We start from the raw sequence: 24,667 nt of genomic DNA, 5'->3' as shown, positions 1-24,667 counted from the left end.
GCACACCTGCGCCCCACCCCCCCACCCCCACCCCCCAACAAGCAGGCGGTGGACTTGTCCCTGTATGATGCTTGAGAACCATCACAGTTATTGAACCATTTGGGTGCTTTTCCTAAAAGGCTCCAGAGATGGGGACTCCCCCAACCCCGCTACCTAAATTGTGCCAGGGCTTCTCCTCCTAAAGCCTGGCTTGACACAGACCCTGACTCTTCTTTTTTTGCAATTTAAACTCACTAATTATGATCCCACTCACAGGGCAGAACATTCTTACTTTTGTAACTAGCTTCCATAGTCTTAAAAGCTAAGTAGCCTTATAAAGCTAAAAAATAATTCACTCAATCTTTTTTTTTTTTTCTTCACATTTTCTAGACGTCTTTGCACTCAATTTCTTTTCTTAGTCCACATTTGGCCAGTAGGCAAAACAGGACATTCTATTTAAATTGAGATCGCTTCATTGCTAGGTAGAGCAAACAGATTAACCCACACATGCAAAGGCAGGATCCTTGTTTAAATATCCACTGTTGGAAAAGTGGTGTTGCTATTTTTATATCTTTTTGCTACCATGTATTATTTAGTAACTTCTTATTAGCTCTGATCCATATTTAAGCAGATGATATATGCATAATTTCTCCCATCTAGGTCATCAATGAAAACATTCCATCTTGGATGCAGAGCTCTCTAATTTGATACATTCTTTTAAATTATAGTTTTCTAACCATAGAGCTTCTTTGGAAACTGAAGTCAGGCTGACGGCTCCTCTCTGCATCACAGCCCCCTTTTAATAGTTTCCCAATTCCTTTCTCAAGGATGCACACTCAAAACTGATTTGTAACAGCTGGACACTGTCAGCTCATCCTATAATGCTGCTTTTCAGATGGCGTGTGAAAACATCCACTTCCTCTTTTTTGATTCTAACTGAGACTTTTTCATACTATGTTCATCACGCAGCTGAAATTTTTACTGAAAAACTGGTGCTAGAAAAACAAAACTATATGCATCCAAGCCTTTGATTCTTACTCGGTAAAAGTACTCTATTTACGAGTTGATTTTTCACTAAGTAGGTGCCTCATTAGCAGTATTTTGTGCCAAGAACTTTAGATTTTTATCCCTATACATATATTTAATATTTTAACACCTCCCCAAATCCTTAAGAATTTGATGTAGGTTGTACTCTTCCTACTTGTTTTTGAGGCCAGGAAAGAGCTCACAGTTCAGCCAATGTCACTTTGTACTATACTTTTTTTTAATCTTCCTCTGATTGAACTCATGGTCTTTCTTGTTTTTATTGTTACCTGTAGACTTTCAGTAAGTTTAACTTCCACTACATGTTCAGTCGCAAACCTCATGCATCCTTCCTGTACTTCTTCCCACCAGAAATAACTACAATTTGTGGGGGTTTTGTTTGTTTGTTTGTTTGTTTGTTTTTGTTGTTTTTGTTTCTGGTATTGTTCAGCATAATTCGTCCTGAACAAAATGGTAGTTTTGAAAAATCTGAACACAACAGGCACTTTCATCAGCAACATGCAAAATGAGATGCATCAAGAGAACACATTGTCTGCAACTACAGTTGCCTCCTGATACATTTGTTTTTTTCCCTTATAGGATTAAGCCCTTCCTTTTGCACCATTAGCTCGCATTTCATATAATGAAACCCTCTTTAAAAAAAAACATTTTCCAGTATATTTTGCATCAACAAGTATTAGCCTGCTATCATAGATGCATTGTTGTTAAGTTTACAATGGCCAAAAATAATCCTGATTCTCTTGTCTGTAGGGAAATGAACTTTGTGTTGTGACTGTCTCTTTAGACATAAGACAATTATGTTAGGACGAATTAGTTTAAAGAAAGCAAACCTATCAAACACCTTTTGGTTCTGGAACATAGAAGAGAAAACAGTTTTTACCTGTGGCATTTCTAGTGCCTTCATAATTGCAGAAAATGCATACAAATCCCCCAGCGAGTCCTTCAGCTCCACTGCTACTTGGATGATCCTGTTTAACGTTGCAGCTCTGTCATCTAAATTTCCTGTGCAACCCAGGATATCCACAGCTATTCCTATTGCCATGGTAGTGTGCCTGCAAGGGACATAATTTATGCTGTTGGTTACCAGTTATCAAAAAGCCAATACATTACACTGTGCATACATATTCGGAGAAGATCAGTTTGAAGGTATATTCATTATCTTGATTGTGCTCAGCTAAGTGGCTCACTGGTCTTTATATCAATATATGGAATGTAGATATGTTGGCTTTGAGGTTACGGCTTACTATATTTATTTTAATTGCTATTATTAATAGCTATTGCTACAATACAGCCAGACCTGTAATATGTGATTACCAGGCTGATGCCCTGGTAAGCACTCGTGGAACAGTAGCTCATGAGTCCACTCGGCGCTGAGTGTATGGAGCATGACTGCCTCAACCAACCACACCTGACAGTTGAGCTACTTTTCTATTTTTCTCCATACTGGAAGGGACCAGGAGCGCATTAGCTGTCAGTTGCTGCACCGTACAGGGAGGGCTGTAACACTTTAGGACATGCTAGCTCACTGACTCTAGCTGCTGAAGCACTGAACCCAAAATTATGCTCACGGCATGAATGACTGAATGTTCCTCCTGGAAACCAGCTCAGAAAGGAGAGCTGATGATGCCTGGCAGCTCCAGTCCACTGCTTTCACTGCCATTCTGCTTTTCCCATGTCTCTCTATACTGCATTCATTGAGTTGCCCTACAATCTTTAGGAGCTTCCCTATGCAAGTAGAAGTGATATACTTTATGTATCGAGTTATCTTCGGTGCACACAAATTCAGAAAAGCTGACAGGACAGCAGTCTTTTTGATGCTTTGATGCAGAGCATGTGATCTAGCCATCTGCCCCAGATATGCAGAGAAACAGAAACATTTACCTTTCAATTAGGTCAAGGCGCAGCTGATGTCCGTAAGGGAGTGTAATCAGTTCAAGACCAGACTTCACTCCCATGACTCTCCTCATCTCTTCAGAAACTTCTAGTATCCTGGCTACCTGTCAAATGCAAAAACTTATGCATGAGTTCTGAAATTCTTTAAAGAAAAAAAACATGCCACACAGAAGTACTTCAAGTCAAATGGCCACATGTAGCGCCTGTGCATGACAGCATACAGTCATTTAGGAACCACTTCAGGAGCTAATGACCATTCAGTGCCTTCTTACACAAACAAATCAATTAAATTTTTTTTGCAGAATGACTTGTATCTCTGACAATACAAAAGTCATAACCAAAATACTATCCTACACACGGACATCAGACGTTATAGGGGCTTTATCAGACTTATGTCCTGTATTTCCAGAAGGACATGCATATAAACACTGTCAGAAACCTGAGTGCTCTCTCAGCCCAATTCTTGTCAAGGCAGCAATGCTCTTTGGCCCTGAGCACATACAGATTTGTTTTGTCTTCTTCATTTCTAAAAAGAGGACTTTTTGCTCACAATATTTTAGATTATGCCACAGCGTTCTGATGAAGATTAATTAATAAAGGGACTTCGAGGAGGACACCGAAATCAAAGCAAAGTCATTATGTAAAACCAGACGCCCTCACCAATTTGTCCTTGTTTTTTTTTTTTTAACATGCACTATTAGCTACTGGTTATACCATTCACCATTATCTATGCTAATCAAAAGCATAAACACATTTATCTGATGAGATTATCAGCTGGTTTAAAAATGTGTGTTGATAAACTTGCAAACTGCTCTGCTTGCTATTTGTGATACACTGTCAGCAGGCTTCCTTGGTTATGGAAAATTAAAGCAATCTGGGCCAAACAACACATCCAATGGTGTAAAACCCAGCACTGTAGAGAATCCTGTTTCACATTCAGAGAAGCTGGAGTGATGTGAAGCCCTGCAATGGAGTTGCACTGATCACTCCTTCCAAAAGATCCCTTGCAGGCATGTGAGGCGCAGACATTCACTCCTCCGTGTAATAATGGGTGTTTCACAAAAGAAAGTTTCTAGAGGACTAGAAACTTCTGTTTTTAAAAGGATGACTAGATACTGATGCAACAAGGCCTAAGAATTTCAGCCTTATCACGGATCTCAGTACATGGCCCAATTCACATGCCAATCTGCTTGTATCATGCAGTTCTTATCCGTGCAATAGTATGCCACAAGTTTCCACCGAATGACAGTTCTCAGCTCTTCTAGATGAGATAAAATGCAGATATTTCTCTACCTGTCCCAGTTAGTTCCTGCTTCAAAGCCCCAAAACTTCAATCTTTAAAACACTTCAGGGCCTCTTCATTGTACGTCCACATTTCCAGCAGGTCACTGCCTTGACCCTAAGGCCCTTAAATCCGAAGGGGATTCAAGATAATGTCACCGGAGCAGGGCTTCAAATTCAGGGCTGCACCAAGGAAGGCTCCTTCAGCGGCAGCCTAGGCCGCTCCCGAGCGCAGCGGCTGCCAACCTCTCTCAGTTGGACCCACGGCCCGCGCGCACCCGCACGCTCATGCACGCGCTGACCCCCCACCTCAACTGCTCTGAGGATCCGCTCCCTCCCCGAGCTGTGGCGCTACTCAGTGCAGCAGCGCCAGGAAACGCTGCCGTGGGTTTCCACTCCCCGTTTCTCTGGTCTGCGGTGGAGTTCCCCAGTGAGTAGTTGGATGTGTCGGTTCCCAAACTGCTCTTAAAAAAACCTGCAACACCCTGAACACACGAAGCTTGATCCCTTGATCCCTGGGGCTGCACTGGGGCTCCCAGGCAACCCAGCAGAGATTTAACTGCCACTGCTTTTCCCTTTTATTACACAAAATCTTTAATTCATAAGATAGACATTTCTCCTCCCTTTCCATATTTCTGCTCCAACAGCTGATCTCCAAGTTCTGCCAGTTGAACAGAGTCTACATTGCGAAAAACATTTCTTTGTGATTTTATAGCTTTCTAAACAATTTAACTGTTCACATTTCAAAATCACAATACAGGCCTCTTGGAGGAGAGAGCTGCAGAAGTCCTGATAACTTTTTTTCCACACTGCTTAGCCCAGCATAAGAGAAGATTAGACAAGCTGTTAGTTTGAGACGCTTAAAAAGACTGAAGTGCCCTTCAAACTCTGACATTATGCCCAATGTTATGGGAACTAGGTGCTGTCTATTGTTTGCCTCTGCAACCTGCTTACATCTTTCCTGTCACTAGTTTTGTTTCCACTTTGGGTTTCAACACACATATACCTCTTCCTCCTGGAGAGAAGAAAGGATGAATCACATATATACAACATATGATATAAGATTTAAAATGAATAAATACATTGAACATAGAAATCTAAGTCTAAAGTCAAGGCCAGTGGGAGAGACCTTCAGTCCAAAGTGTCTGTCACATTCTTTTTCTGCAAATGAAAAAAAATTCCCACACCAAAGCAATATATTCACTGCTTTGCCTACACTATCTGCTCATCTAGCCTTTAATCTTTTCAAATCAGTTCTTTAAAAGGTCTATACCTGCACAATGTAAAATAAGATTTCTTCTTACAATTATTTGCTTTTACAAGTAATCTCTTTACCTTGCAGTCCATTCTAAGAATATGTTTGGCAATGATCTTTGGATTGTTGTTGGTAAATATCTCCTTAACCTTTTTTAACATGAATGTTTCCAATGGCTTGTTTTCGGGAGGAAGTAGTTTGGATTCAAAATCATTTGGTTTGAAACTAGAAACTGTCTCAAGAACAGGTGCAAAAAATGGGCTGTCTTCCTCAGCTATCTCAGCTGAAGTTTCCAAAGGATCTGCAGAGCTCATGACAGAATCGTCTTCCAGGATTAAGTAGCTTGTGTCAGAGTTCCTGAATGAGTGTGTTCCCCTCTCCTTCAGTGTCAGATGTTCCACGTAGCTGTTTTTCTGACATAAAGGTGGTTTTGTTGCTGCAGGGTCTCTGGCAGGGCTCAGTTCACAATAGTGTCCTTCTGAACTGCGTGAGGCTGCAGGAGACCCTGGGTGCTTCAGCGAGGGTGCTTTGTTGGGTTTAGGTGGAGGCTTTGGGCAGAGTTGACTGTCTGATCCTCTAAGAGCTTCCCCTGCATGTGATTCAGAGGTGACTTTCTGAACAACTGTGGGGCTCAGAGAAGGTTCACTGCCTGTTCGAAAGGCAGGGGAGCTTGGGCAGGAGTTTGCATCTGCTTCAGGTAATTGAGAAGGGTATCTTGAACCTGCAGAGGCAAAGAGAAAGGAAAAAAAAATCAATTATTTCCACATTATTTGAAGGCAAAAACACATATGATTCCTGATGCCTAACTCAGAATTCATTTGCTCAACAATATTCCCCAAGGGAAATATTATCAGATCATGTCATTCACCATCAAAAATGTATTTGAAATAAATGCTTTCAGGAATGAGCTAGCCAGCAAATTCCATTCACGTACTGATCCTCCCAAAGTCCCAAATAAACAGAACAGCTGCGCTATAATGCTATTTTGTGGTAACACTGACAATAACTCTAGTCCCCACTGCATACATGGCTGCAACGTCAGAGCTGGATAGTCTCCATGGTTTGCAATAAGACTTTCTTTGTAACATGATCTGTCCTACAAAAACAGAAACTTCCAGCTGCACCACATAAGAGATGAGTCATTTCTGCGAATGATAAGCTTGAGATGAAGGAGAAGCTTCCCAAAAGCCAAGCCTGAACACGTAGTGAGGTATGAAAAGAATGAATTTTAGGGATGCTAATCCCTTTTTGCTAAACAGTAGCTGATTCAAAGAGTTGGACAAATACATCCACATATTTCTGTGTTTAGTATTTATGCCTCATCCTGTACTTATAGCACATGCAAATCAATTGACATCAAATACAGTGCTGAAACGTATGTCAGACATTCCCAGATCACAGTTCTCAGGGCACTTGCTCGCTTTTACAACAAGTCGGCCAGTTGTACCACGTGGGTTGGGCTGCTTCCAGCTGGCTCTCAGCAGCAGCAGATATTGAAATCTGCAGATCACAGCCTGTCTCCAGCCATACAACCTCATGACACCAAAACTAGTTCCGAGGACCCCATCCTAAAACATGCAGCAATATTTTTCAACTTAACTGTTACAGTAGCAAAAGAAATGCTTTTGCAGACACAGTTTGAAATTAGATAATTGATTCAATTACAGATGGACAGAATTTGTTTTATGAATGCTGCTGTCCATCCCACTGCTAAACACAGGAACACTCCCTTTCTATCAACATACAGTTTCGTTATATAAATATTTAACATCATTTTATCTCAAGAAGTTGTTCTACAATGGGTGCTATAAATTTCAACAGCTGTAGTATCACTGTAAGTTTCTTACAAAGTATTTTGGTATGGAAACCATGTGCCTCTGAGAAAGAAAAAAGCCAAAAGTCAACAGCTGAACACTGGTTCATCTTGCTTCACTCACAGAAAAGTGATGACAGTGACGGTGTTCTGGAAAACAATGAGAATGAGAAGGTACCAAGGTTGTTGAAGGGAAAGTAGGAGCACCTAACAGACCTTGCTTGAACAGCAAAACAAGCCAGTTCTTACAAGCCACAAGTGAGGAAAGGCAACGCTGTCAGAAAGGATATTAAATCATGCCAGTTGTGGGTATCATTTTTGTGGCGTGGAAGCCTGCTGAGTTGTGTGCTAGGATACCAAACTGGCTGGTGTATTGTAAACAAATAACCCGGTCACAGCTGAAATGCAGTGTTTGTACTAATTCAGCTTCCCCTGGCTGTGAAACGGTGTGCATGTACGCAGAACACAGAACAGTCTAACTTTGATCTGAAGTGTAACACACAGGCAGGACATAGACAGCTTCTAAGTCTTAGAAGTTTCATTAGAAAACATACCTATCAGCAGATAGCTCTCTGACTGGTGAGCCTTTAGGGGGAACCTCTTCTCCAAGATATGATTCAAACTAGCTGGCTGGCTTCCGCTTTTTTCTCTGTTTCTAGGGCAGAAAAAAAAAAAACACTCAAATCCAACAACTCCTAGCATACATACTTAATCACCAGAACATATCACAACCAGGGCAAGGATCAGTAGCACTGCACTGCAGCAGCTCACAAGATTAAAAGCTACTTCATGCTGATAGAGCAACAATGAAAGGGGATTTAACATGTGGGAACCTCCAGCATTCATCTGGATGTTTCTTTAAATGCTGAGACTTCTTCATAGAACACTTGATCTGGGCACAGAAATTAAGATCCATTATCTTTATTAATCCAGGAGCCGAGTTTACAACAATACTTCATTCATTCTTTACCTAATACCCAGTGCTTTTATTGCAGAAGCAAAATATGGGAAGAAAGGCTTCTCTGGAACAGCAGCAAGATTTCATTTTAATTCTTCAATATGTATTAGGATTTTAATGATTTGCTAAACCAATGAAGAACAAACAGCACCACAGTTTTGCTTCCACAGTCTTAAACTTGCTCTTGCCTTAGATTTCAACCGAGTTATCCCTTCTCTCTCCCTGTTCTCCATCAACCTGCAACCCCAACACCATCTTTAAGCAACTAGTCCCTCTGAAACTGCATATGGACATTCTATTTTTCCAAAGATAATTTAAGAATCTGATTATTGCACTCATTTGCCAGACATTCTGTTCTTTGCTAGGCTAATAACATATGTAAATGGCATTCAGGAAGCACTCGTTAGTCACTGCTATAATGCAATAACAGGGCTAAGAACCTTCCTGTAACTGTGACGCAGGTTCTGGATCACGTTATGAGTGAAGACTGTGCAGCCATGAGACTCCCATCATGGCTTCACCCATCCCATCTACTTTAACACCTTAATGCAGTTTATTTTTTTTCTAGAATCAAATCCCAAAACCACAAAGTAGTTAGCATGTTCAACAACCTCAAGAAGTTTCAAAATCAGGCCTTAAAATAACTCTTTGCTAAAAATTAGCACAACTCACATCACCTTCAAGAGGAGCAGAGTTACCCATGTCCCTCCAGAAGGACAGAAAAATTCAAATACCTCAAAAGATTTCCTCTGGCTAAGCTCTGCTCCGGGGATTGCATGCTGGATATACCAAGACTAAGCCTTTTTGCAGTCTCTGTTTTTCCTTCAGGGGTACTTGGTTCTTTCTGTCGGACTGGAGATGCACCATATTTTTCTTCTAGACATCTGAGAGGAACAGTCCTGTTGATAGGCTGAAAAATAATTGCTCCACTCTGCTTTGATATTGGTGTGCGATTTCCAACATAGTATCTAACTAAGCCAGGGATGCTGTCGAATCTTTCAAGTTCAAATTGATACTGAACACGGCTGTAGGCTTCATTGAGTCTTACAATTGTTCTGTCGATTTTAAAATGTTGAGAGATATTTTTCCACTGACAGGTAAGAACAAAGTTCCCAGGACTGGAGAGAGAGTCCCTGATCAGAAAGTCTCCATCTCTCTGAACCAGGCTTTCTGCCACCTTTGAGGGGAAAAAGAAAAAAAAAAAAAAAAGGGAAGAAGAAAAATAGAAAAATACAATTCAAATAAAAAAAAAACAGGTAGTTAAACAACCAGCAACAAAATACTCTTAAATAAAGGACTTTGGCTGCCCTGGGAGCACAGGCAAAGACAGAAAATAAGGAATAGAGGACAGGAGCTGTAGAAGAATGCTATCTTCAGTTGTAAAGCTGAGAGATCGTCCTGCAGCACAAGTCTGGCTCAGCAGCCAGAAACATGATCCACATTTCTTTTAATTTCTTAACAGAAAATAAGGCACGAAGGAAAGTAACGACACGGGATCCTAGAGTTTAGATCTCTTGAACATATACTTAAATAGAAGTTTAGAAGCCACAACTACAGGCATGCAAAAGTCATCCTTTCATTATGACCTCAAATGACAGAAGTTTTTTTTATTATTATTCTTAGTGAATACTGCTTATTATCAGGCATAGTCTGGAAATGTCTTTTTTTCTAGCTTGTCCTTTCCACAAGACAAGCTACATACCCAACAGAGAGCCCTAGGCGCAGTGCCTGGGCACCCTGTGCCTCCTCTCGGTACTTCCACGAGTGGCAGCAGCAGCGTCACAGCCACCGCGACAGCTACGGACACACACGTGGGAGTGAGGCCTGCAGGGGGAGCTCCAGATGCTTTCGGTACCGAAGATTCAATATAATGAGTTTTTAAATATCTTATAACGATCAAAATGAAGTTCCTACATAAGTTTCATGGTTTTTTTCTTTCCCAAATGCCAAGCTCCAGAAAATAAAGTAGTACATTTTAAATTCAGATAAGTACAGTGAACCAAATGAATAGTAATATTCCTGAACAATATATGGAAATATTATTCTCATACGAAGTTTAGATTTCACTTGCATTTTTATTAAGTGCCCCCAAGTCCTTTAATATTTATAAATCTCCACCAATATCTGCCCTGATTTTTTTTCTCAGGATTATTTTATTCCTATCCATGATAAAGAAATAATACCGCTTCCACACTAGTCAGAGTTACCTTTCTATTGAGTTACTGTAAATGTCAGAGATCAACATGTACCTTTTTAATGCAATCCTATCCATCCACAAAAGCTCAAAACACTGTTGGCAATGTCCAGAGCAGTGAGCACATACCTGCCGAGGAATACGCCCGTGGTACCAGGCATGGCTGCGCAAGTCTTTACTGCTCAGCTGCAGTTCTTCTTCTAACTCCTTCTTCAGCTTTTCTGGGCTGTCCATACGTTGCCTCTCTTTAGAAAACTGCAATAAAAGATTAAAAGCCTCAACCGTGCCAAGTTTAGTGATTAACATTTTACCTGGGTTATAACTTCCATCACATGATGTGCACTAGCCACTGGAATGCAGGTGCTGCTTTTATCAGGCTCGCCTGGCCTCACTGCTCTCCAGGCATATTTGCAAAATGCAGCACTTGGTGAGATAAGGTGTTAGTGTTATACACTGCACAGAACACAGCAAAGTTCTATGTCTGTACCCCAAGATAATAAAGATGTGCCTGCAGAATCATTTCTCTAACTCCTTTTTCTCATTTTGAATTCCAACTACTACAAAAATAGCACCTGGATCCGAACACATGGCTTTAATAGGCTTTCTGCTCTTTAAACCGCCATTTTAGACTCATATTTCCTTTTTTTTTTTTCCCTCTGTCTCTTTTCTTGCAACCAAATATAAATGAATCAAATGCAGCAAGAAAAGCTAAAGTGGACATATATACTTGTTCAATATTCTGAAAAAAAAAGTCTACTAAAGCCTTAAAAGGCTTGCTTCTGATGCACATTAAATCTGCATCTCCTACATGTTCTCGTCTTAAAGGGGAAAAAGAAAAAGGTCCTGTTATCCCTAAGTACAAGAAGCATGAGATCTACTCCAAGATAACTCCATCATCACTCTACATGTGATATACATAGGATATTCTGGAAGAACTCCATCTCCCTCTCCTCACTGCGAAGGCCTTTCCCAGCAGGGTTCATTAGCGCTTCTTGTGGATGCACTATTGATAATAAAGTGCAGTCTCTTCGCTAGCAACATGCCCGACTCAAGCACGTAGCATAGGGAAATTCCTTGAATTCCCTTATGTTCTCTCAAGTGCCTGAGACTCCAGCCTGTCTTCAACGCTGTTGAACAGTTTCAAAAGCCTGCCATGAGAAATAGCCTGCCACAGGAACAACCTGCCATGAGGTACAGCCTGCTGTGAAAAACAGCCTGCCATGAGAAACAGGCTCACGGCAGCCAACATGTTGCTACATTGCTCAAAGCAACAGAGCAGACTAAAATGCAGCAAGGTTTTTCCCCATAGCATTATGCAGCTCTTCCTTGCTTCTCCGGCTATGAGCCCAGGCTCGCAGGTCCCTCGGAAACACTTGGCAAATACACGACGCGAGCAGCGGTACTGGGAGTGCTCCTGCGTCCCTGCCGCAGCCGGGCAGTCGCACACCCAACCGTGAGAGCAGGTGGCACACGTTTAGCACCCCTTCAACCGCCCGCTCTGCAATTTTGAGCAGACTGAATTACAACTGATTACCAGAGAGCAGATTTTTGGTGGAATAACGCCAGAAGAGGCATCCTGCTGCCAAGACTATTTAAACATGCTGGGAATTCAGACAAATTCTAAAATAAATTCTCCTCTTGTTGCCTCACTCAGAGGGGAAAGAAAAAAAAAAGTGGTTTCTTTCAGACAAAGATAACAGAGTGTGGTAGTTTACACAGAAAGGCAATAGATAAAAAATCCCTCATAAAGGATCACTTTTCACCTTTTCACCTCTATTTTATTTCTGTAAACACTATTAGGGTGGTGTTTGTCCACACAAAAAAGATTCAAAACTGAGAATCATTTTCAACATGGAGTAAATCCACTATTCTCTTGCACAGTCAGATTTTTTCATCAATTCCTCTCAATCCTCTCAAGAAATGCATATGCAGAAACAAACCATGCCACAAAAGAACATTTTCATTGCAAGTGCTCCTTTCCTAATACCATGTACACCATGAAGAGATGAAGGAGAGATAGTGGAGAGATCCTGATCAATTTAGAGACACACAAGAAATGTCAAATACAGCAGAGAAACCTAGAATTACCTCTAGTGATTAAACGGATTTTTTACTACTCCAGAGTGAGCGTAATGAGACACACATTGCACTCAAATTACTTCAAGCAGCATCACAAGGAAAACATTTAAGGAATCCCAACTAACTAAATTGTTAACATTCACGATTAGTGGTTTGTTAAAAAACCCTTCCACCATGGTTAACCACAGTGGCCAATAACCCTCACTGCCCAAGGTCAGACCTGTCCCGTGCCAAAGCAAACGCAGTGAAACAGCCCTCTGAGTTGGAACTTTGTGAAGAGCTCCTGCACTGCTGCACATCCCCAAACAGGTAAAGGGACCTGCCCAGGTAAGCAGTTGCTGCAGAGCTGTCTTCCTGGACTGCTTTTTGTTGACCAAGACTGTGCATTAAAGGAGAATTGTAGTATACTGTCTATGATGATAAAAGGTCTATTCTAAACCCTATATCCAAGACCACTGATACTACAAGAACCTCTCATGCACTGAACTCTACATCCTGCAAGGGCTCAAAACTAGCCCAGGCACAAATTACACAATTTAGTGTGCAAATGAGAAAGAGTGTAAGTTCAGGATGGCATAATTTGCTCTAAATTGCTATAGACTTGTGTTTTAAAAGAAAACGTGAGTACTGCACTCCTGGTGCAATTCCTGCCATGCTGAGATTTTGTGAACAGGTCTCAAAAAAGCCCCAAACTATCTAGAAATGCATATGATCAATTTCCAGCAAAAGTCCTCAGTCGAGCTTAAATCCACAATGGAAAACCTAGAGAGCCTGAGATTTTAGAGGGGAAAAATCCAGTGAGTAAAATTATTTTACTGTTTGTAGTAAACGCCACACAAGTTTATATTTCACAAAAGGTTTATATTTCACAAAAGATTTCTATTCCCAGGTCATTGCATCAGTAAGCACGGCCTACTTTTAGTTTAGCAAACTAGTCTTCATGTTACATATTATTTTATATTTCTCAGGCAATACAAACTGACTGTACTGAACAGTGCAAAATATTGAAGTTCAAGGAATTCAAATGCCTAAACAAATTTCTGTTTAGGGTAAACAAAAGAAGACTTGGCCTACCTCTATTTGTTGTATCAGTGAAACTTGTGAACATATTTTAATGGAAACTTTTCACAATAATCTGTTGCTTATGCATTCAAAAATTCAAAAGATTATTTTTATTTTCATTTGAGAGAACAGAACCCTCTAGAGGAAACTTACTATATCCAACTCTGGTGTAAACAATCCTAGTTAAACTTACTATATTAAATTAGAACGATTTTGAATTATGATGACTGATCTACAGGATGAGTTTGGTGACAAAAGTCCCAGAGTTATTTCTGTTGCCTCCTGGCATTGGATTCTTTCTCTATGCGTATAGTAACTCCAGGGAAGTACCTGGAATTGCACCAATGTTATATCAAAATACCTGAGAGGAGAATCACATAGGTTTCCACGTGTATTCCCCCAAACTGTAATTTATGTGTTCCAGCTTTGGTGGCTTCCCTCAATTTGTATCTGAAACTGGCAGACACAACTACACGGTGATTACAGGACAGCCTAGGCAGAAAAAAAATTGTTCTAATTTCTCCCCAAAATGATCAAGTGTGTCTTTTTTTTTTTTTTTAATGGCTTGATCATGAAGGGAGATACTTAAGCACTTTCACTTTTTAGACATACTTGGAAGTAGCCCAAAATCTCTTGCTTAATTTTTGGTTACCACAAAGTTCAGTTATCAGGGAATTCACATCATGTCTCACGTATCCTCTTGGCAAAGCAAGGACTGTTACAGGTACCTGACTAATGATGACTTCATTTTCATCCAAACTCAATCATTTTCATTCCAACACAGTCCGGAAAATAACCACAGCCACATTCTTCACAGAGTTAGTTTTCTCTCATCTCCCAGAGTGCACAAGGTTCTTTCAGGACTACAATGAGTACCATGTTAAGTAATACAAGAAGTGTAAAACTAACCAAAGAAGTGAACTAACATGGGAGAATTGCAATCTTGAAGCCATGAGATTTTCTGTGCCTGTTTAGATATCAGCTAACATTTTTGAGGTCATTGATGAAAAATAACAAGATAACCTAAAAAACCTGCATCACAAGTATGCTGATTTTTCAAAATTCCAATAGATCCCATTGTGCGTGCAATCTCAGCCTGCCATTATGCACAAGCCACCTGGCATTCACAGAAAAGTGTCCATATTCCATTAACCCATTCGTGAAAACACTTGTTCAAGAGAGGGGAAAATAATAAAGTAGTTTAGTACCAAATTCAGTCTAACATCAAAGTCACGGGACAGACTTCAGGTCTAGCGAACTCTGTATTCACCTTCCACAACAACACTATAATGATAACAATTCCTCAATTAGTACATTGAAAGAAGTACATTGCCATTTCTAGTTCATGCAAATTCAGAGTTTAACATTAGTCAAATTCTAATCTTGTTCAGTGGTACTAGGGATTTTGACTAGTAAATCCAAATGATTTTAGAACCATTTTTTATTTTTTAAAAAAATGAGAAATATCTAAATATATTGCCAAGAAGCCAAATGCATAAATAGCTACTAGAGAATGCTACCACAGCATGGAACAGGAACCCCTCAAGGAGCAGCAGCAGTCCTCGCACTGTCTGACAAAGGGCATATTGCAGTCAAAATCTGATAAGCTATGTAAAGTTACCTGGGAATGCAAAGATGATATAGTATAAGATTCAGTACAACCACAAGCCCAGAGGCAAGACAGTGGGGAACCAAAGTTCAGTGAGCTATGCAAAATTCCCATCACTCTGATAAGTCAGTCTTTCCCATGAGGGCCTCTCCAATAACAACGAGTAAAACATCAAAAAGACAGATCTATAACATTGGATGGTGTTGACTTGTAAACTCATGTTATCAAGCCCAAGAGCCTCCACATAACATGCTGAAACTGGATACATGAAGCCTCAGGATGCCAGTGAAACAGTTTTAGATCATCACATCACATACTGAAGAAATATTAATTAAGATCTGCTATCTATAAAAAGCATTTGCAACTCATCCAAGAGATGAGTGCCATCACTTGCAATAAGTAGCTCCTTATAAAAGTTGTCTTACCCATACCACATTCATAACATTAGTACATTACCCAGTAATGAGCTAAAAATCTACATGCTGTAAGTTTTAAAACTTGGCAGTCCTGACAGTTTGACTTTACACAGCTTCAGCTGAGCAGACATCATGGCAGACAACTACTAATGAAAATACTTAGACATCAAGATCTTTCCATCCAGTCACAAGGGCCATGAGAGCTAGAGCAACAATCTGTCTGGCCACCAGGTTAAACTCACTCTTACAAAAAGGAGGCTTCACCCTAAAGGGACTCCCCTTCATTTTCCACAAATACAGAAATTTGCCTTCACTTTAAGCATCTGCCAAAATCAAATGCAAGCACAATCTTGATACATCATGACATCTAATTTGATGCTAGTTCAGATTGTCTGCACTGACCCTTACATTTTCTATTAATGTATGGGAAAACAAACTAAACTTCTGCTGTTGAAATCCTATTTCCACACGCTAAAAGCACAATGATCAGTGAGTATTTAGGTGCTACATTGCTCCCTGTGCTTAGTGGGACATAATGGGGCATCCCTATGCTTGGTCACATATTACTTTCAATTAAGTAAGACAATGTAACTAAAATTAGTTTATCTCAATGCAGGAAAAAAAAAAGACAACTCAGTTTCTCTCAGAGGTAGCTGCAGATATCAATGGACTTAATCATGGATCATTTTATTATTTTATTAGTATCTACTCATAAACTACATTATTACATTAAAACTACAAATTAATCTAATCTAATTATAGAAATTGACTTTGCTTCAAGTGGTATGTTTTTACAATTAAAGGGACAACTTAGGCTGCCTTGTTTTTACTGCCATCTTGAGCACTTAAGCACGTAATTGGGCACTTTGTGTGAACTTCACCCACCGGCAGGTTTCACCACCAGCTGTTTGTACACCTATGGCCATTTTCTCTTAAACAAGTGCACCCCAGTTTCCTGCCATCAGAACTTCTAAAAATAGTAGTTTGTTGGATGAAGCTAAAACTACGTCCACACGCTGGAAGACATGTATTCAAAGCTATTTTAAAGGCTGCAAATCTCCTTAAATAGAACATTATTTTTGAAATAGCCCAGCTGTAATTTGTTTCTACATAAAAGGTTTTATTTTTTCCCCACTGAACAGCAAACACTATTAATGTTTCATTTTCTCTAGAGACTGTATGGATTAGACCAAATGGAAAATTGCCATGACAACACCGTTATTTTAAGTATTAGAAATTCATGCCAAGTTAAACAGAGGGCATGGTAAAGAACAAAGGTTTTATAACTGTTCTGATAGCCAGCAATAAAGCCCAACTTCATTTTTTAAAGTTTTCAAAGAACACAATTAGGTCTTATGTTTAAAATCTTACTGAACATAAGAAGTAATTATGATAATAGGAGTGAGTGTTTTGCCCTCTCTCCTGAGGAGAACTTCTGACATTTGTTCCAGTGAAAGATGAAAGAGTCTGATCGAGTCACTTTCTCAGCATGACCAAAAGACTGAAACTGCATCTCACTTTCAGAAATGGACAAGTCATTTACACAGCTAAATCACCTATTTCCTCCTCCCCCTCCCCCCCGCCCCAACTTTTGAATGTTTCCATCACAGCTTGAAAACCTAGGGACCAGATAGCAAACTTCACATGAAGGGCTTCAGAAAAGTTACACACACCAACACAATGACTGACACAGCTTGACTTTGTAATTCACAGAACAGTTCATGCATAAATCTGAAATTAAAAGATTTTAAAACTTAAGCATAGCTCATAGATCTTCAGAAGGAATTAGATCCCCCATCTGATTATAATTCAATTCCTAAGTCACTTAGACATCTCTGAAAGCCTGTCTCTAAATGTTAAAAGACTATTTTTTCATATAGTGCTTAATATATTGTGCCTGTTTTATAATCAAGATAGTCTAAAATTGAGATTTTAACTGAACTTGCCTATGCTTTAAATCAGCAAGTAAAAATGCTTAGGGAACCAAGTGATCTGATCAGTTAGATTCTGAAAGTGTGAAACCTGCCTGCTAAAGTACTGCTGAGCAAGTCCAATGCCAGAACCATTTGTAACTTGGTGCCTGAACATGAAGACAGGCTTATAAAACTGAAAGTTGTTTCAGCATCTCTCTGAGACAACAGTACATTCTCAGATGTTCTTTACAACAGAAATACACTATATCCAATTGTAATAAAAACATTTCTGAATGGAAACAAATAGCATTACTGAGTAGCACACTACACATTACTGAAAAATGGAAACCTACCTTGACTCCGATAATGGACTTACGATGATAAAAGCAGCAAAGACCTGCAACCAGCATTTGAAAAACATTACAATCCTTTGGCATTTTCAATCCTGCTGTTTGGGGGTCCTCAAGACTGAAGACAAGGGGTCAATATCAGCAGTTTTCAAAGGTTTTGTAAGCTCTTTAGTATCCCCACTGCCCGCCAGACTTGCTCCGTTCCCCCTACTCAGAGATGAGTCTGGGACACTTCCACAGCTGAGGCTGATACTATCAGTTCTGGCATGCTTGCTCCCAGCCTGCCATGGAGAGCGTGCCAGAAGCCTCATGTGATCTAGTTCACTCACCAGTGAAATACTAGCTCCTCTAGCTTGGTACTCCTTGCTCAGAGCTGTATTTAAGCCCCAAGCTCAAAGCAAATCTTTCCTGCTGAGCTAGAGGACCTGACTCTCCCCCACTGCCGATGAAAGCTTGATCAGTCACTCCAACTCAATCATGCAATTTTTCCATCTGCATCATCAATACCTCTGTCAAACACGTAAGTGGTAAAACTGAAGAGGAAGAGCAAATGATTAGCTTCTGGCCACTGTTACACTTGATACTCAAATAAATGTACATCCTTAGAGCTTAGGTAACTAAGGAAAAAGATAAATCTGTTTACTTTTCATTAGGAAGCTTCTGGCAATCAGTCCTTACAAAAAATGGCAAGAAAGCAACACTACCAGCGTGGCCAATATTATTTGTGTAGCCAGTGCACCTTTAGGTTTTTAAAGCCACCAGTGATGAGCTTTAGCTTAGCGGTCATCCTGCAGGGCTGTGCATATTGCTAGGGAAGGTTTTAAGGACACCTTTGCTTTGGCAAAGGTTGCATTTATGCCTGTGATTCCGTTTTCCTTTAAAGCATAGACATACAGAGGGATGGCAAGATAGTGACAATTAGAACATTATCTTTCATCCGTTCTTTTTAATCTCTGTGCTATGGAAAGAGAACTAGAAACTGCTTAACAGCCTCTTCTATACCATCCTTTTAATATTGCTCCCTTACCTTCATGTATGTGTGTTTCCTGGTGACAGTCCTGATTTATACATCACAGGAAGAAACAGTATCTTTCTCTAAGGATACAACTCCATCACAAATTATCTACAGAATGAGATGTGCACATCTCTGCAATGTCTTTTTATGCCAATGTCTTTTTATGTGACACTCCCTGCATCTCACTGGTCATTGCTCTCTCAGACTTTACCACTACAAGGTCCCAGAGACTATTGTTTAGCTTGAGTATAATTTTTGGAGTTTTCTTTCAGCTGCAAAAAGGCATTTGGTCCTTCTCTCTTAGAATTCTATATATGGTCCAATGACTGAAATCAACTTGTTCAAAATACTGCAAGCATTCAAAAAGTATGGTATTACATCTCTTCCACTGTCACTCAGAGAGAGCAAAAGCAGCAACTAGCACAAAAGTGACTGTGCAGTCAATGCCAACAGAAAAGTTTTCATTGAAATGTATATAAAAAGCTAGTGGAATTCAGTGACACAGGATATTATTAGAGCAAACAGTTCAGCATGCCAAAACAGAGTGCTTTATTTGTAAGAACACTCTGCATTGCTTAATTTTAGTAATTTAAGTATAGAAAGTGTTTTTTTCCCAGTTTCAGTCAAAATCAACTAGTGATTCATTAAAGTTTGTAGAGCTGCACAGTACAGAAGGAAATGCCACAACCTCCATGCTGATTTTGTCATCTAGGCTCAGTAATAAATGAAGTAGGATTAAAGAAAGAAAGAATCGTAAGGTCTAACGATTGGCCATGAACAAGAAGTTATAACCACAGAAGTGCTCTGTATAGCTTGGCCACATACATATAGGTTACTGGCTGGTACTTTCATATTTACAAAACAATCTTCTAAAAGGCATGTTACTGAGATGTAGAACAAATGCACTTTGAAAATCTTAATTCTCTATTTTGAGTTAAAATTAATGAAAAAAGAATTCAGTCTGATGTTTGACAACATCTCTCTCTCACAGATTCTGCTCTGAGAATCATCATCATCAAATCTCGCACTCACCATCATTTGCTAGATTTAAAGAGCTGCAAGGAAACAAAACTAAAAGTATTTGTGCACATGCAGATCAGACACGGAAGCATTACAGGTGATTGATTCACGCTCGTGACAGAAAACCCTACAATTGCAGAAGATGTTAATAAAGTCCTACCCTCCAGCTGCTCACCTAGGATCTCAATAATCTGTGCTTTGCTGTGAAACATGAAAAAGTCAAGCTGCTCTTCTGTGCTTCTTGGGAGCAAGAGAGGGTGAAGAAAAACGGGCTTTGCAGCAGCAAATAGAAACTCACAAGCTGAGAATTCCTTACCAAAGTGAATCTCCTGTTTTGGAAAACTGATGGATGACACGAGTATATATGCCAGGAACTAACTCAAAGAGCCACCAGTTTGAAACACAGACATTTACCACATAGGCCACAGTGACTTAGCCTCCACGCAGCAAGAGAGATTTCGGTGCCCTTGACAGAGGAGGGAGGTTATAACAAAACTGCACAGCTTTTCACAGCTAGGCACTCGCTTCTACTTTGATAATGGCATTGAGAATGCCTGCCCTGATGTGACTTCAGCTGGGAAAGGGCCAAGGTCCTGGGCATGTCTGCAGTCAGAGTTGTTCGCACTTTAACTTCCAAAGCAACTTGTGCCATGAGATGTGCGAAGTTCTCTTGGTTTAGAGTGGTTTCTACCAGTAGCACAAAGGCTCCAGGAACACAAACTCCCCAGGAAAACAGGTCATGAAAGAGTTAACAGGTTCCCAGTCACGTGGTAAGTGGAAAGCTTATTGAGCAGTAAATGCATGATCAGCAAAAAATCTCTCCGACAGATCGCAATGTCCTCTCAAAAAAAGAAAAAAAAGAAAAAAAAAAGGGCAGGGGGGCGCAACTAACTTGGCTAATTACAGTAAGGCCCCATTAACAGCCTTGGTGAAAGGAAATGCACTGAGAAGCACAAGAAAACCTACAATATTTTTAAAAGAGAAACTTGGAAGAGATCAGTCAGATATTTCACATCTCAGATCAGAAATGAGTTAGTCCCAAAGAGGGGGTGAAGGGAAGAGCTACTTGTCTTTTCCTCAGCAGAAAATACCTTCCATAATTAGAAGGCACAAGTACTAAGTGGTTATGGATGTCCTCATATATTTCTTGCAAGGCAATACTTTCCAGCTAATAATAGAGTCCCTCCTACCCACACTGACGGAACAGCGTGGAACGTTCTCAAACCTGCATCAAGAAATGAGACTTGGCACATAAACCAAGCAGCAGCACTGAGCAAGGCTAAGCCAAAAAACATGTATTTCTTTCCAAGGAAATCGGCAAATGGGATGGAGAGTCTATCCAAAAAAAAAAAAAAAAACACGAATACCATCCTGACAACAAGGAAAATGAGATGATGTCTGAAGTTTTCTTACCTGTTTGACCACAAAAAGTTTGCAGATGCCTAGTACAGAGTTAACCAATAAAACCAAGAATTGTTCATAAGGTTAGTCAGACTACCAAAAGTTCAAAGCTAAGTCTCTGCAGAGGTCAGAGTATTACACAGACTGAGAAGTGATTACCCTGACACGTGAAAGGATGAGAGATGTGGCCACGAAAAGAACTGGCCCAGTTGAGAATAACAACTTTGAAGAGGGAGTCTTGGTATAGCTGGAGAGGAAAAGCCTCCCAAAGTAGTCTATGACAGACTCAAATAATAAATAAGTAAATATTTAAACATCTATATTATAAGTATAAAATTTATATATAAAATATATAAATATTTTAATAAAATATTTAAAATGTGAAAATGTCACTCCTTTTCCTCTATTCTACGATGCAGGACATTTAATTTATTTTTAGTTCTTTTCCATTTTGAGAAAATCCATAGCAGGTAGCCTGTAGGAGAAGAGAAGGACTGAGATATTCAGAAAGCTCCCAGTCCAAAAGTTGAACTGGAATTTTTTGCCTGGACTGTTGTAGTAATGTGGAAAGACAATACCCTGAAAAGAACTAGAAATAAGTTTCAGAGAGTTCCTTTGGGTATTCAGGCGTTCCTACCTTAGCAAGCTCTGAACTGTAAACCAACCCAACTGTAGCTATGGTTCATTAGCTAAAGCACATGTATTTCCCTAGCCCTCAAAACACTTCACATGTACATTCATGTCTTACAGAAAGACCTACGAGTTTTCCAATTTCTTGTAGGACTCACTCACCAAAGAATACTTACTGGTATAGTTCTATTGGTCTAGGTCTAATGACATAATTCCCAGTAGAGTTGCTTCCACAAAACCAAAAACCGAAAACATGGATTTTGGTTAGCCTCCCAAACCTTTTTGACAGGACCTAGATTCTCCTCACCCTCTCCCTTTTTGTGTGTGTGTGTGTTTTTTTTGTTTGTTTGTTTTTTTACTGAGAGCAAAAGGATATACTGCAAAGAAAGCAAAGGATATATTCATTCAACATATTCCCTTGATTATGGACACAATCTGTGCACTTCAATGGCAACAGCACAGACAGCTGAAGGGAACAGATAACAAATAGAACTCTACTTTTTAACTCACAAGCAGTCTCAGGTCATCAAAATAATCTGCAAAAAACTAATTTGAACCACCGGATAGTGCTCTTGTTCACAGAAGTGCTTATATACTACATACAGAATTGTATAAGTCTGATTACATATTACAGAAGAATCATTTCAGACTAAACTAGATGAGGGAATTGGTGACTTGCCGCTTATAATTGGAACTACTTCAACAAACGGAGTATTTAAGAAGCCTAACAATATTCAGTAGAATACAATGATATTCTTCTAGACTTCCCTCAACAAATGAAAGCAGTTACTCCAAGGAAAAAGCTAAATATAAAAAATAGATAGCATGGCATGACAGCCTAAATCTGGTTTTGTATGACATGCAGCAAATTCAGAGTACCTTCGCTGTAACAGAACTAACGACACCACATGGCATACGGATGTCACCTGATTATACAGCACATATATGCAATCTGCGGTTATGAATGACTACAGCTATAAAATGACATCAGCTAGAAGGCTGTAAGAAAGTACACTATGAATAACAATTGAAAGAAAAAAAAAACTAATCAAAACATCTAAACCTTAAGACTACAACACTTTTGATTTCATACACATTTCTCTGTAACTTTTTATGTGAGGAAGATGTCAGGAAACAAGGGAAAACTGATAAACAATTTGTCTGCATGAAGAGCACCCCAACAAAGCTCTACTTCATTCTGAATCCTCAGGAATGGGCACATCAGCTCTACCAAAGTTCTGCTTGGGAAGCTTCCTTTGTTTTTTTAAGTGTAAAGTGTATGGAAGAAAGGGGAGGACCACAATGTAAGAAATTAATGGCATTATAGACACTACTATTTACTTTCATCCTTCCTATCCATCTATATGTACATAATGTCCCACTGCCTCTTTCCTGTTCTTTCCTCTAACCCCACTTTGTGCAGGCTGATGTCAGTGCAGCTCCTGATCATAAGTCAATAGATAGAGTTGTGGCTTTAATGACACTTGTTTGCATTGTGGGGTGTGGTATGGGAGAAGTCAACATAATTTCTTCCTCCTCTATCACAGCCCACAAGGCAAAGCTGGAAATATGCTACAGATGCAGTACAAAATAGTAAGGAAACCAAGCCTGTATCTACTTAATTTTCAATGCTGTTTGAACAAATCCCTTTGAAAATCTGACTCACCTAAAAATACAGATTTGCATCTACAAGAGGTGCCCAATCTGCTTAAAAGCCTCCCACTAGGTCCTCATTTGCACTTAAAACATCCAAATTGGATCCAGATTTGAAAAATCAATCTTTTGTAACTAAAACATACCAACTTTATAGACATCATTTGAACTCTGGCTTAGTTTTCCTTCTAGCCAACTTCCTCTTAAGAAGCTTATCAGCAAGTTTTATCAACCCTACCTACAGGTCTACGTACTCATGAGCTCCATCTTCTGTCTGACCATCTGTGTAGCGTACAAATATAAAGTGATTTTGTAATGCCTTCTCCTCCTTCTATTTATTCCTTAGATTGGAGAAAAAGAAAAGAAAAATGGAAGAAGGCACTAACTGTCTTTTATTCAGAATTAGTTAATGATTTTTGGCTCGTATTTTCTTCTCTTTCCTGCTGATTTAGCTTTCTGGAATCTGTACAAGAGTTCTCTTGCCTATAAAAGAGACCCATTAAGAAAACTGCTAACTTCAGATTCCTGTGTTTGAAAGCCTTCCCAGTGCTGCCAAAGTGTTTTATTTGCCTCACGTAACTCCAATCCCAGCTGTTATTCAAGAATAAAAAATATTTGTTACAGTACCAGAATAAGCGGAGGCACCTCAAAATCAGCCGTTTATCTACAACTCCCAAATACCCTCCAAAACCTCATATTCTTAACAAGAGAGACATGTTGGATGTGTAACACTCTGAAAACAAACCCACAAGTCATTTAGGCTCTGCCAGAGCTCAGTTTTTCAGTCTTTACCTGCATGTATGAATGTCAAGAGACCAGTCTCTTTTCCACATTTTTTATAACACACTTCGACAACATCGAATTAAAAGCAGCAAGTTTATCTTGGTTCCCCTTTCAGCAGTTTATTAATAAAAAAAATAATTAGGAGAAAGGAGGCAAAGGCCTTCTGGGTATGCTATCTGAAACACCTATCTGTACCTGTGCAAGATAGTGTTATCTCTGTACCATCTGTAATTTGCCTTTCACAAGCTATGCAGTCACTCCTCCTTGTGGTTCACAATATATTTACAGACATTACAAAACCAACTGCAGGCAGGAGTCC

General features: G+C 39.7%; 1 protein-coding gene across 3 annotated transcripts in view; it reads right to left on the bottom strand.

Moving 5' to 3' along the window:
* BCAR3 (BCAR3 adaptor protein, NSP family member) overlaps window positions 1-24,667 on the bottom strand; it is a 43,617-nt gene that overhangs the window by 2,921 nt on the left and 16,029 nt on the right. The window contains exons 1-7 of one of the 3 annotated variants that reach the window (XM_088524525.1): window positions 17,850-18,175; window positions 10,547-10,672; window positions 8,958-9,400; window positions 7,820-7,920; window positions 5,533-6,173; window positions 2,905-3,020; window positions 1,904-2,075 (exon numbers count right to left, since the gene is read on the bottom strand). In XM_088524525.1, coding sequence (XP_088380651.1) covers window positions 1,904-2,075; window positions 2,905-3,020; window positions 5,533-6,173; window positions 7,820-7,920; window positions 8,958-9,400; window positions 10,547-10,672; window positions 17,850-17,933 — 1,683 coding nt within the window. In that variant the 5' untranslated portion in view covers window positions 17,934-18,175. Of the gene's footprint in view, window positions 1-1,903; window positions 2,076-2,904; window positions 3,021-5,532; window positions 6,174-7,819; window positions 7,921-8,957; window positions 9,401-10,546; window positions 10,673-17,849; window positions 18,176-24,667 lie in introns of those variants that run through there. The other 2 variants (XM_088524524.1, XM_010216134.2) reach the window with 2 other exon arrangements.

This window comes from Tinamus guttatus, unplaced genomic scaffold (genome assembly GCF_059628265.1).
Source record: "Tinamus guttatus ecotype Peru unplaced genomic scaffold, ASM5962826v1 Tinamus_guttatus_pri_ptg000211l, whole genome shotgun sequence".
NCBI classification, from domain to species: Eukaryota; Metazoa; Chordata; class Aves; order Tinamiformes; family Tinamidae; genus Tinamus; species Tinamus guttatus.
The sequence above is the reverse complement of the archived record's forward strand: the minus strand, read 5'-3'. Positions and strand labels throughout refer to the sequence as shown.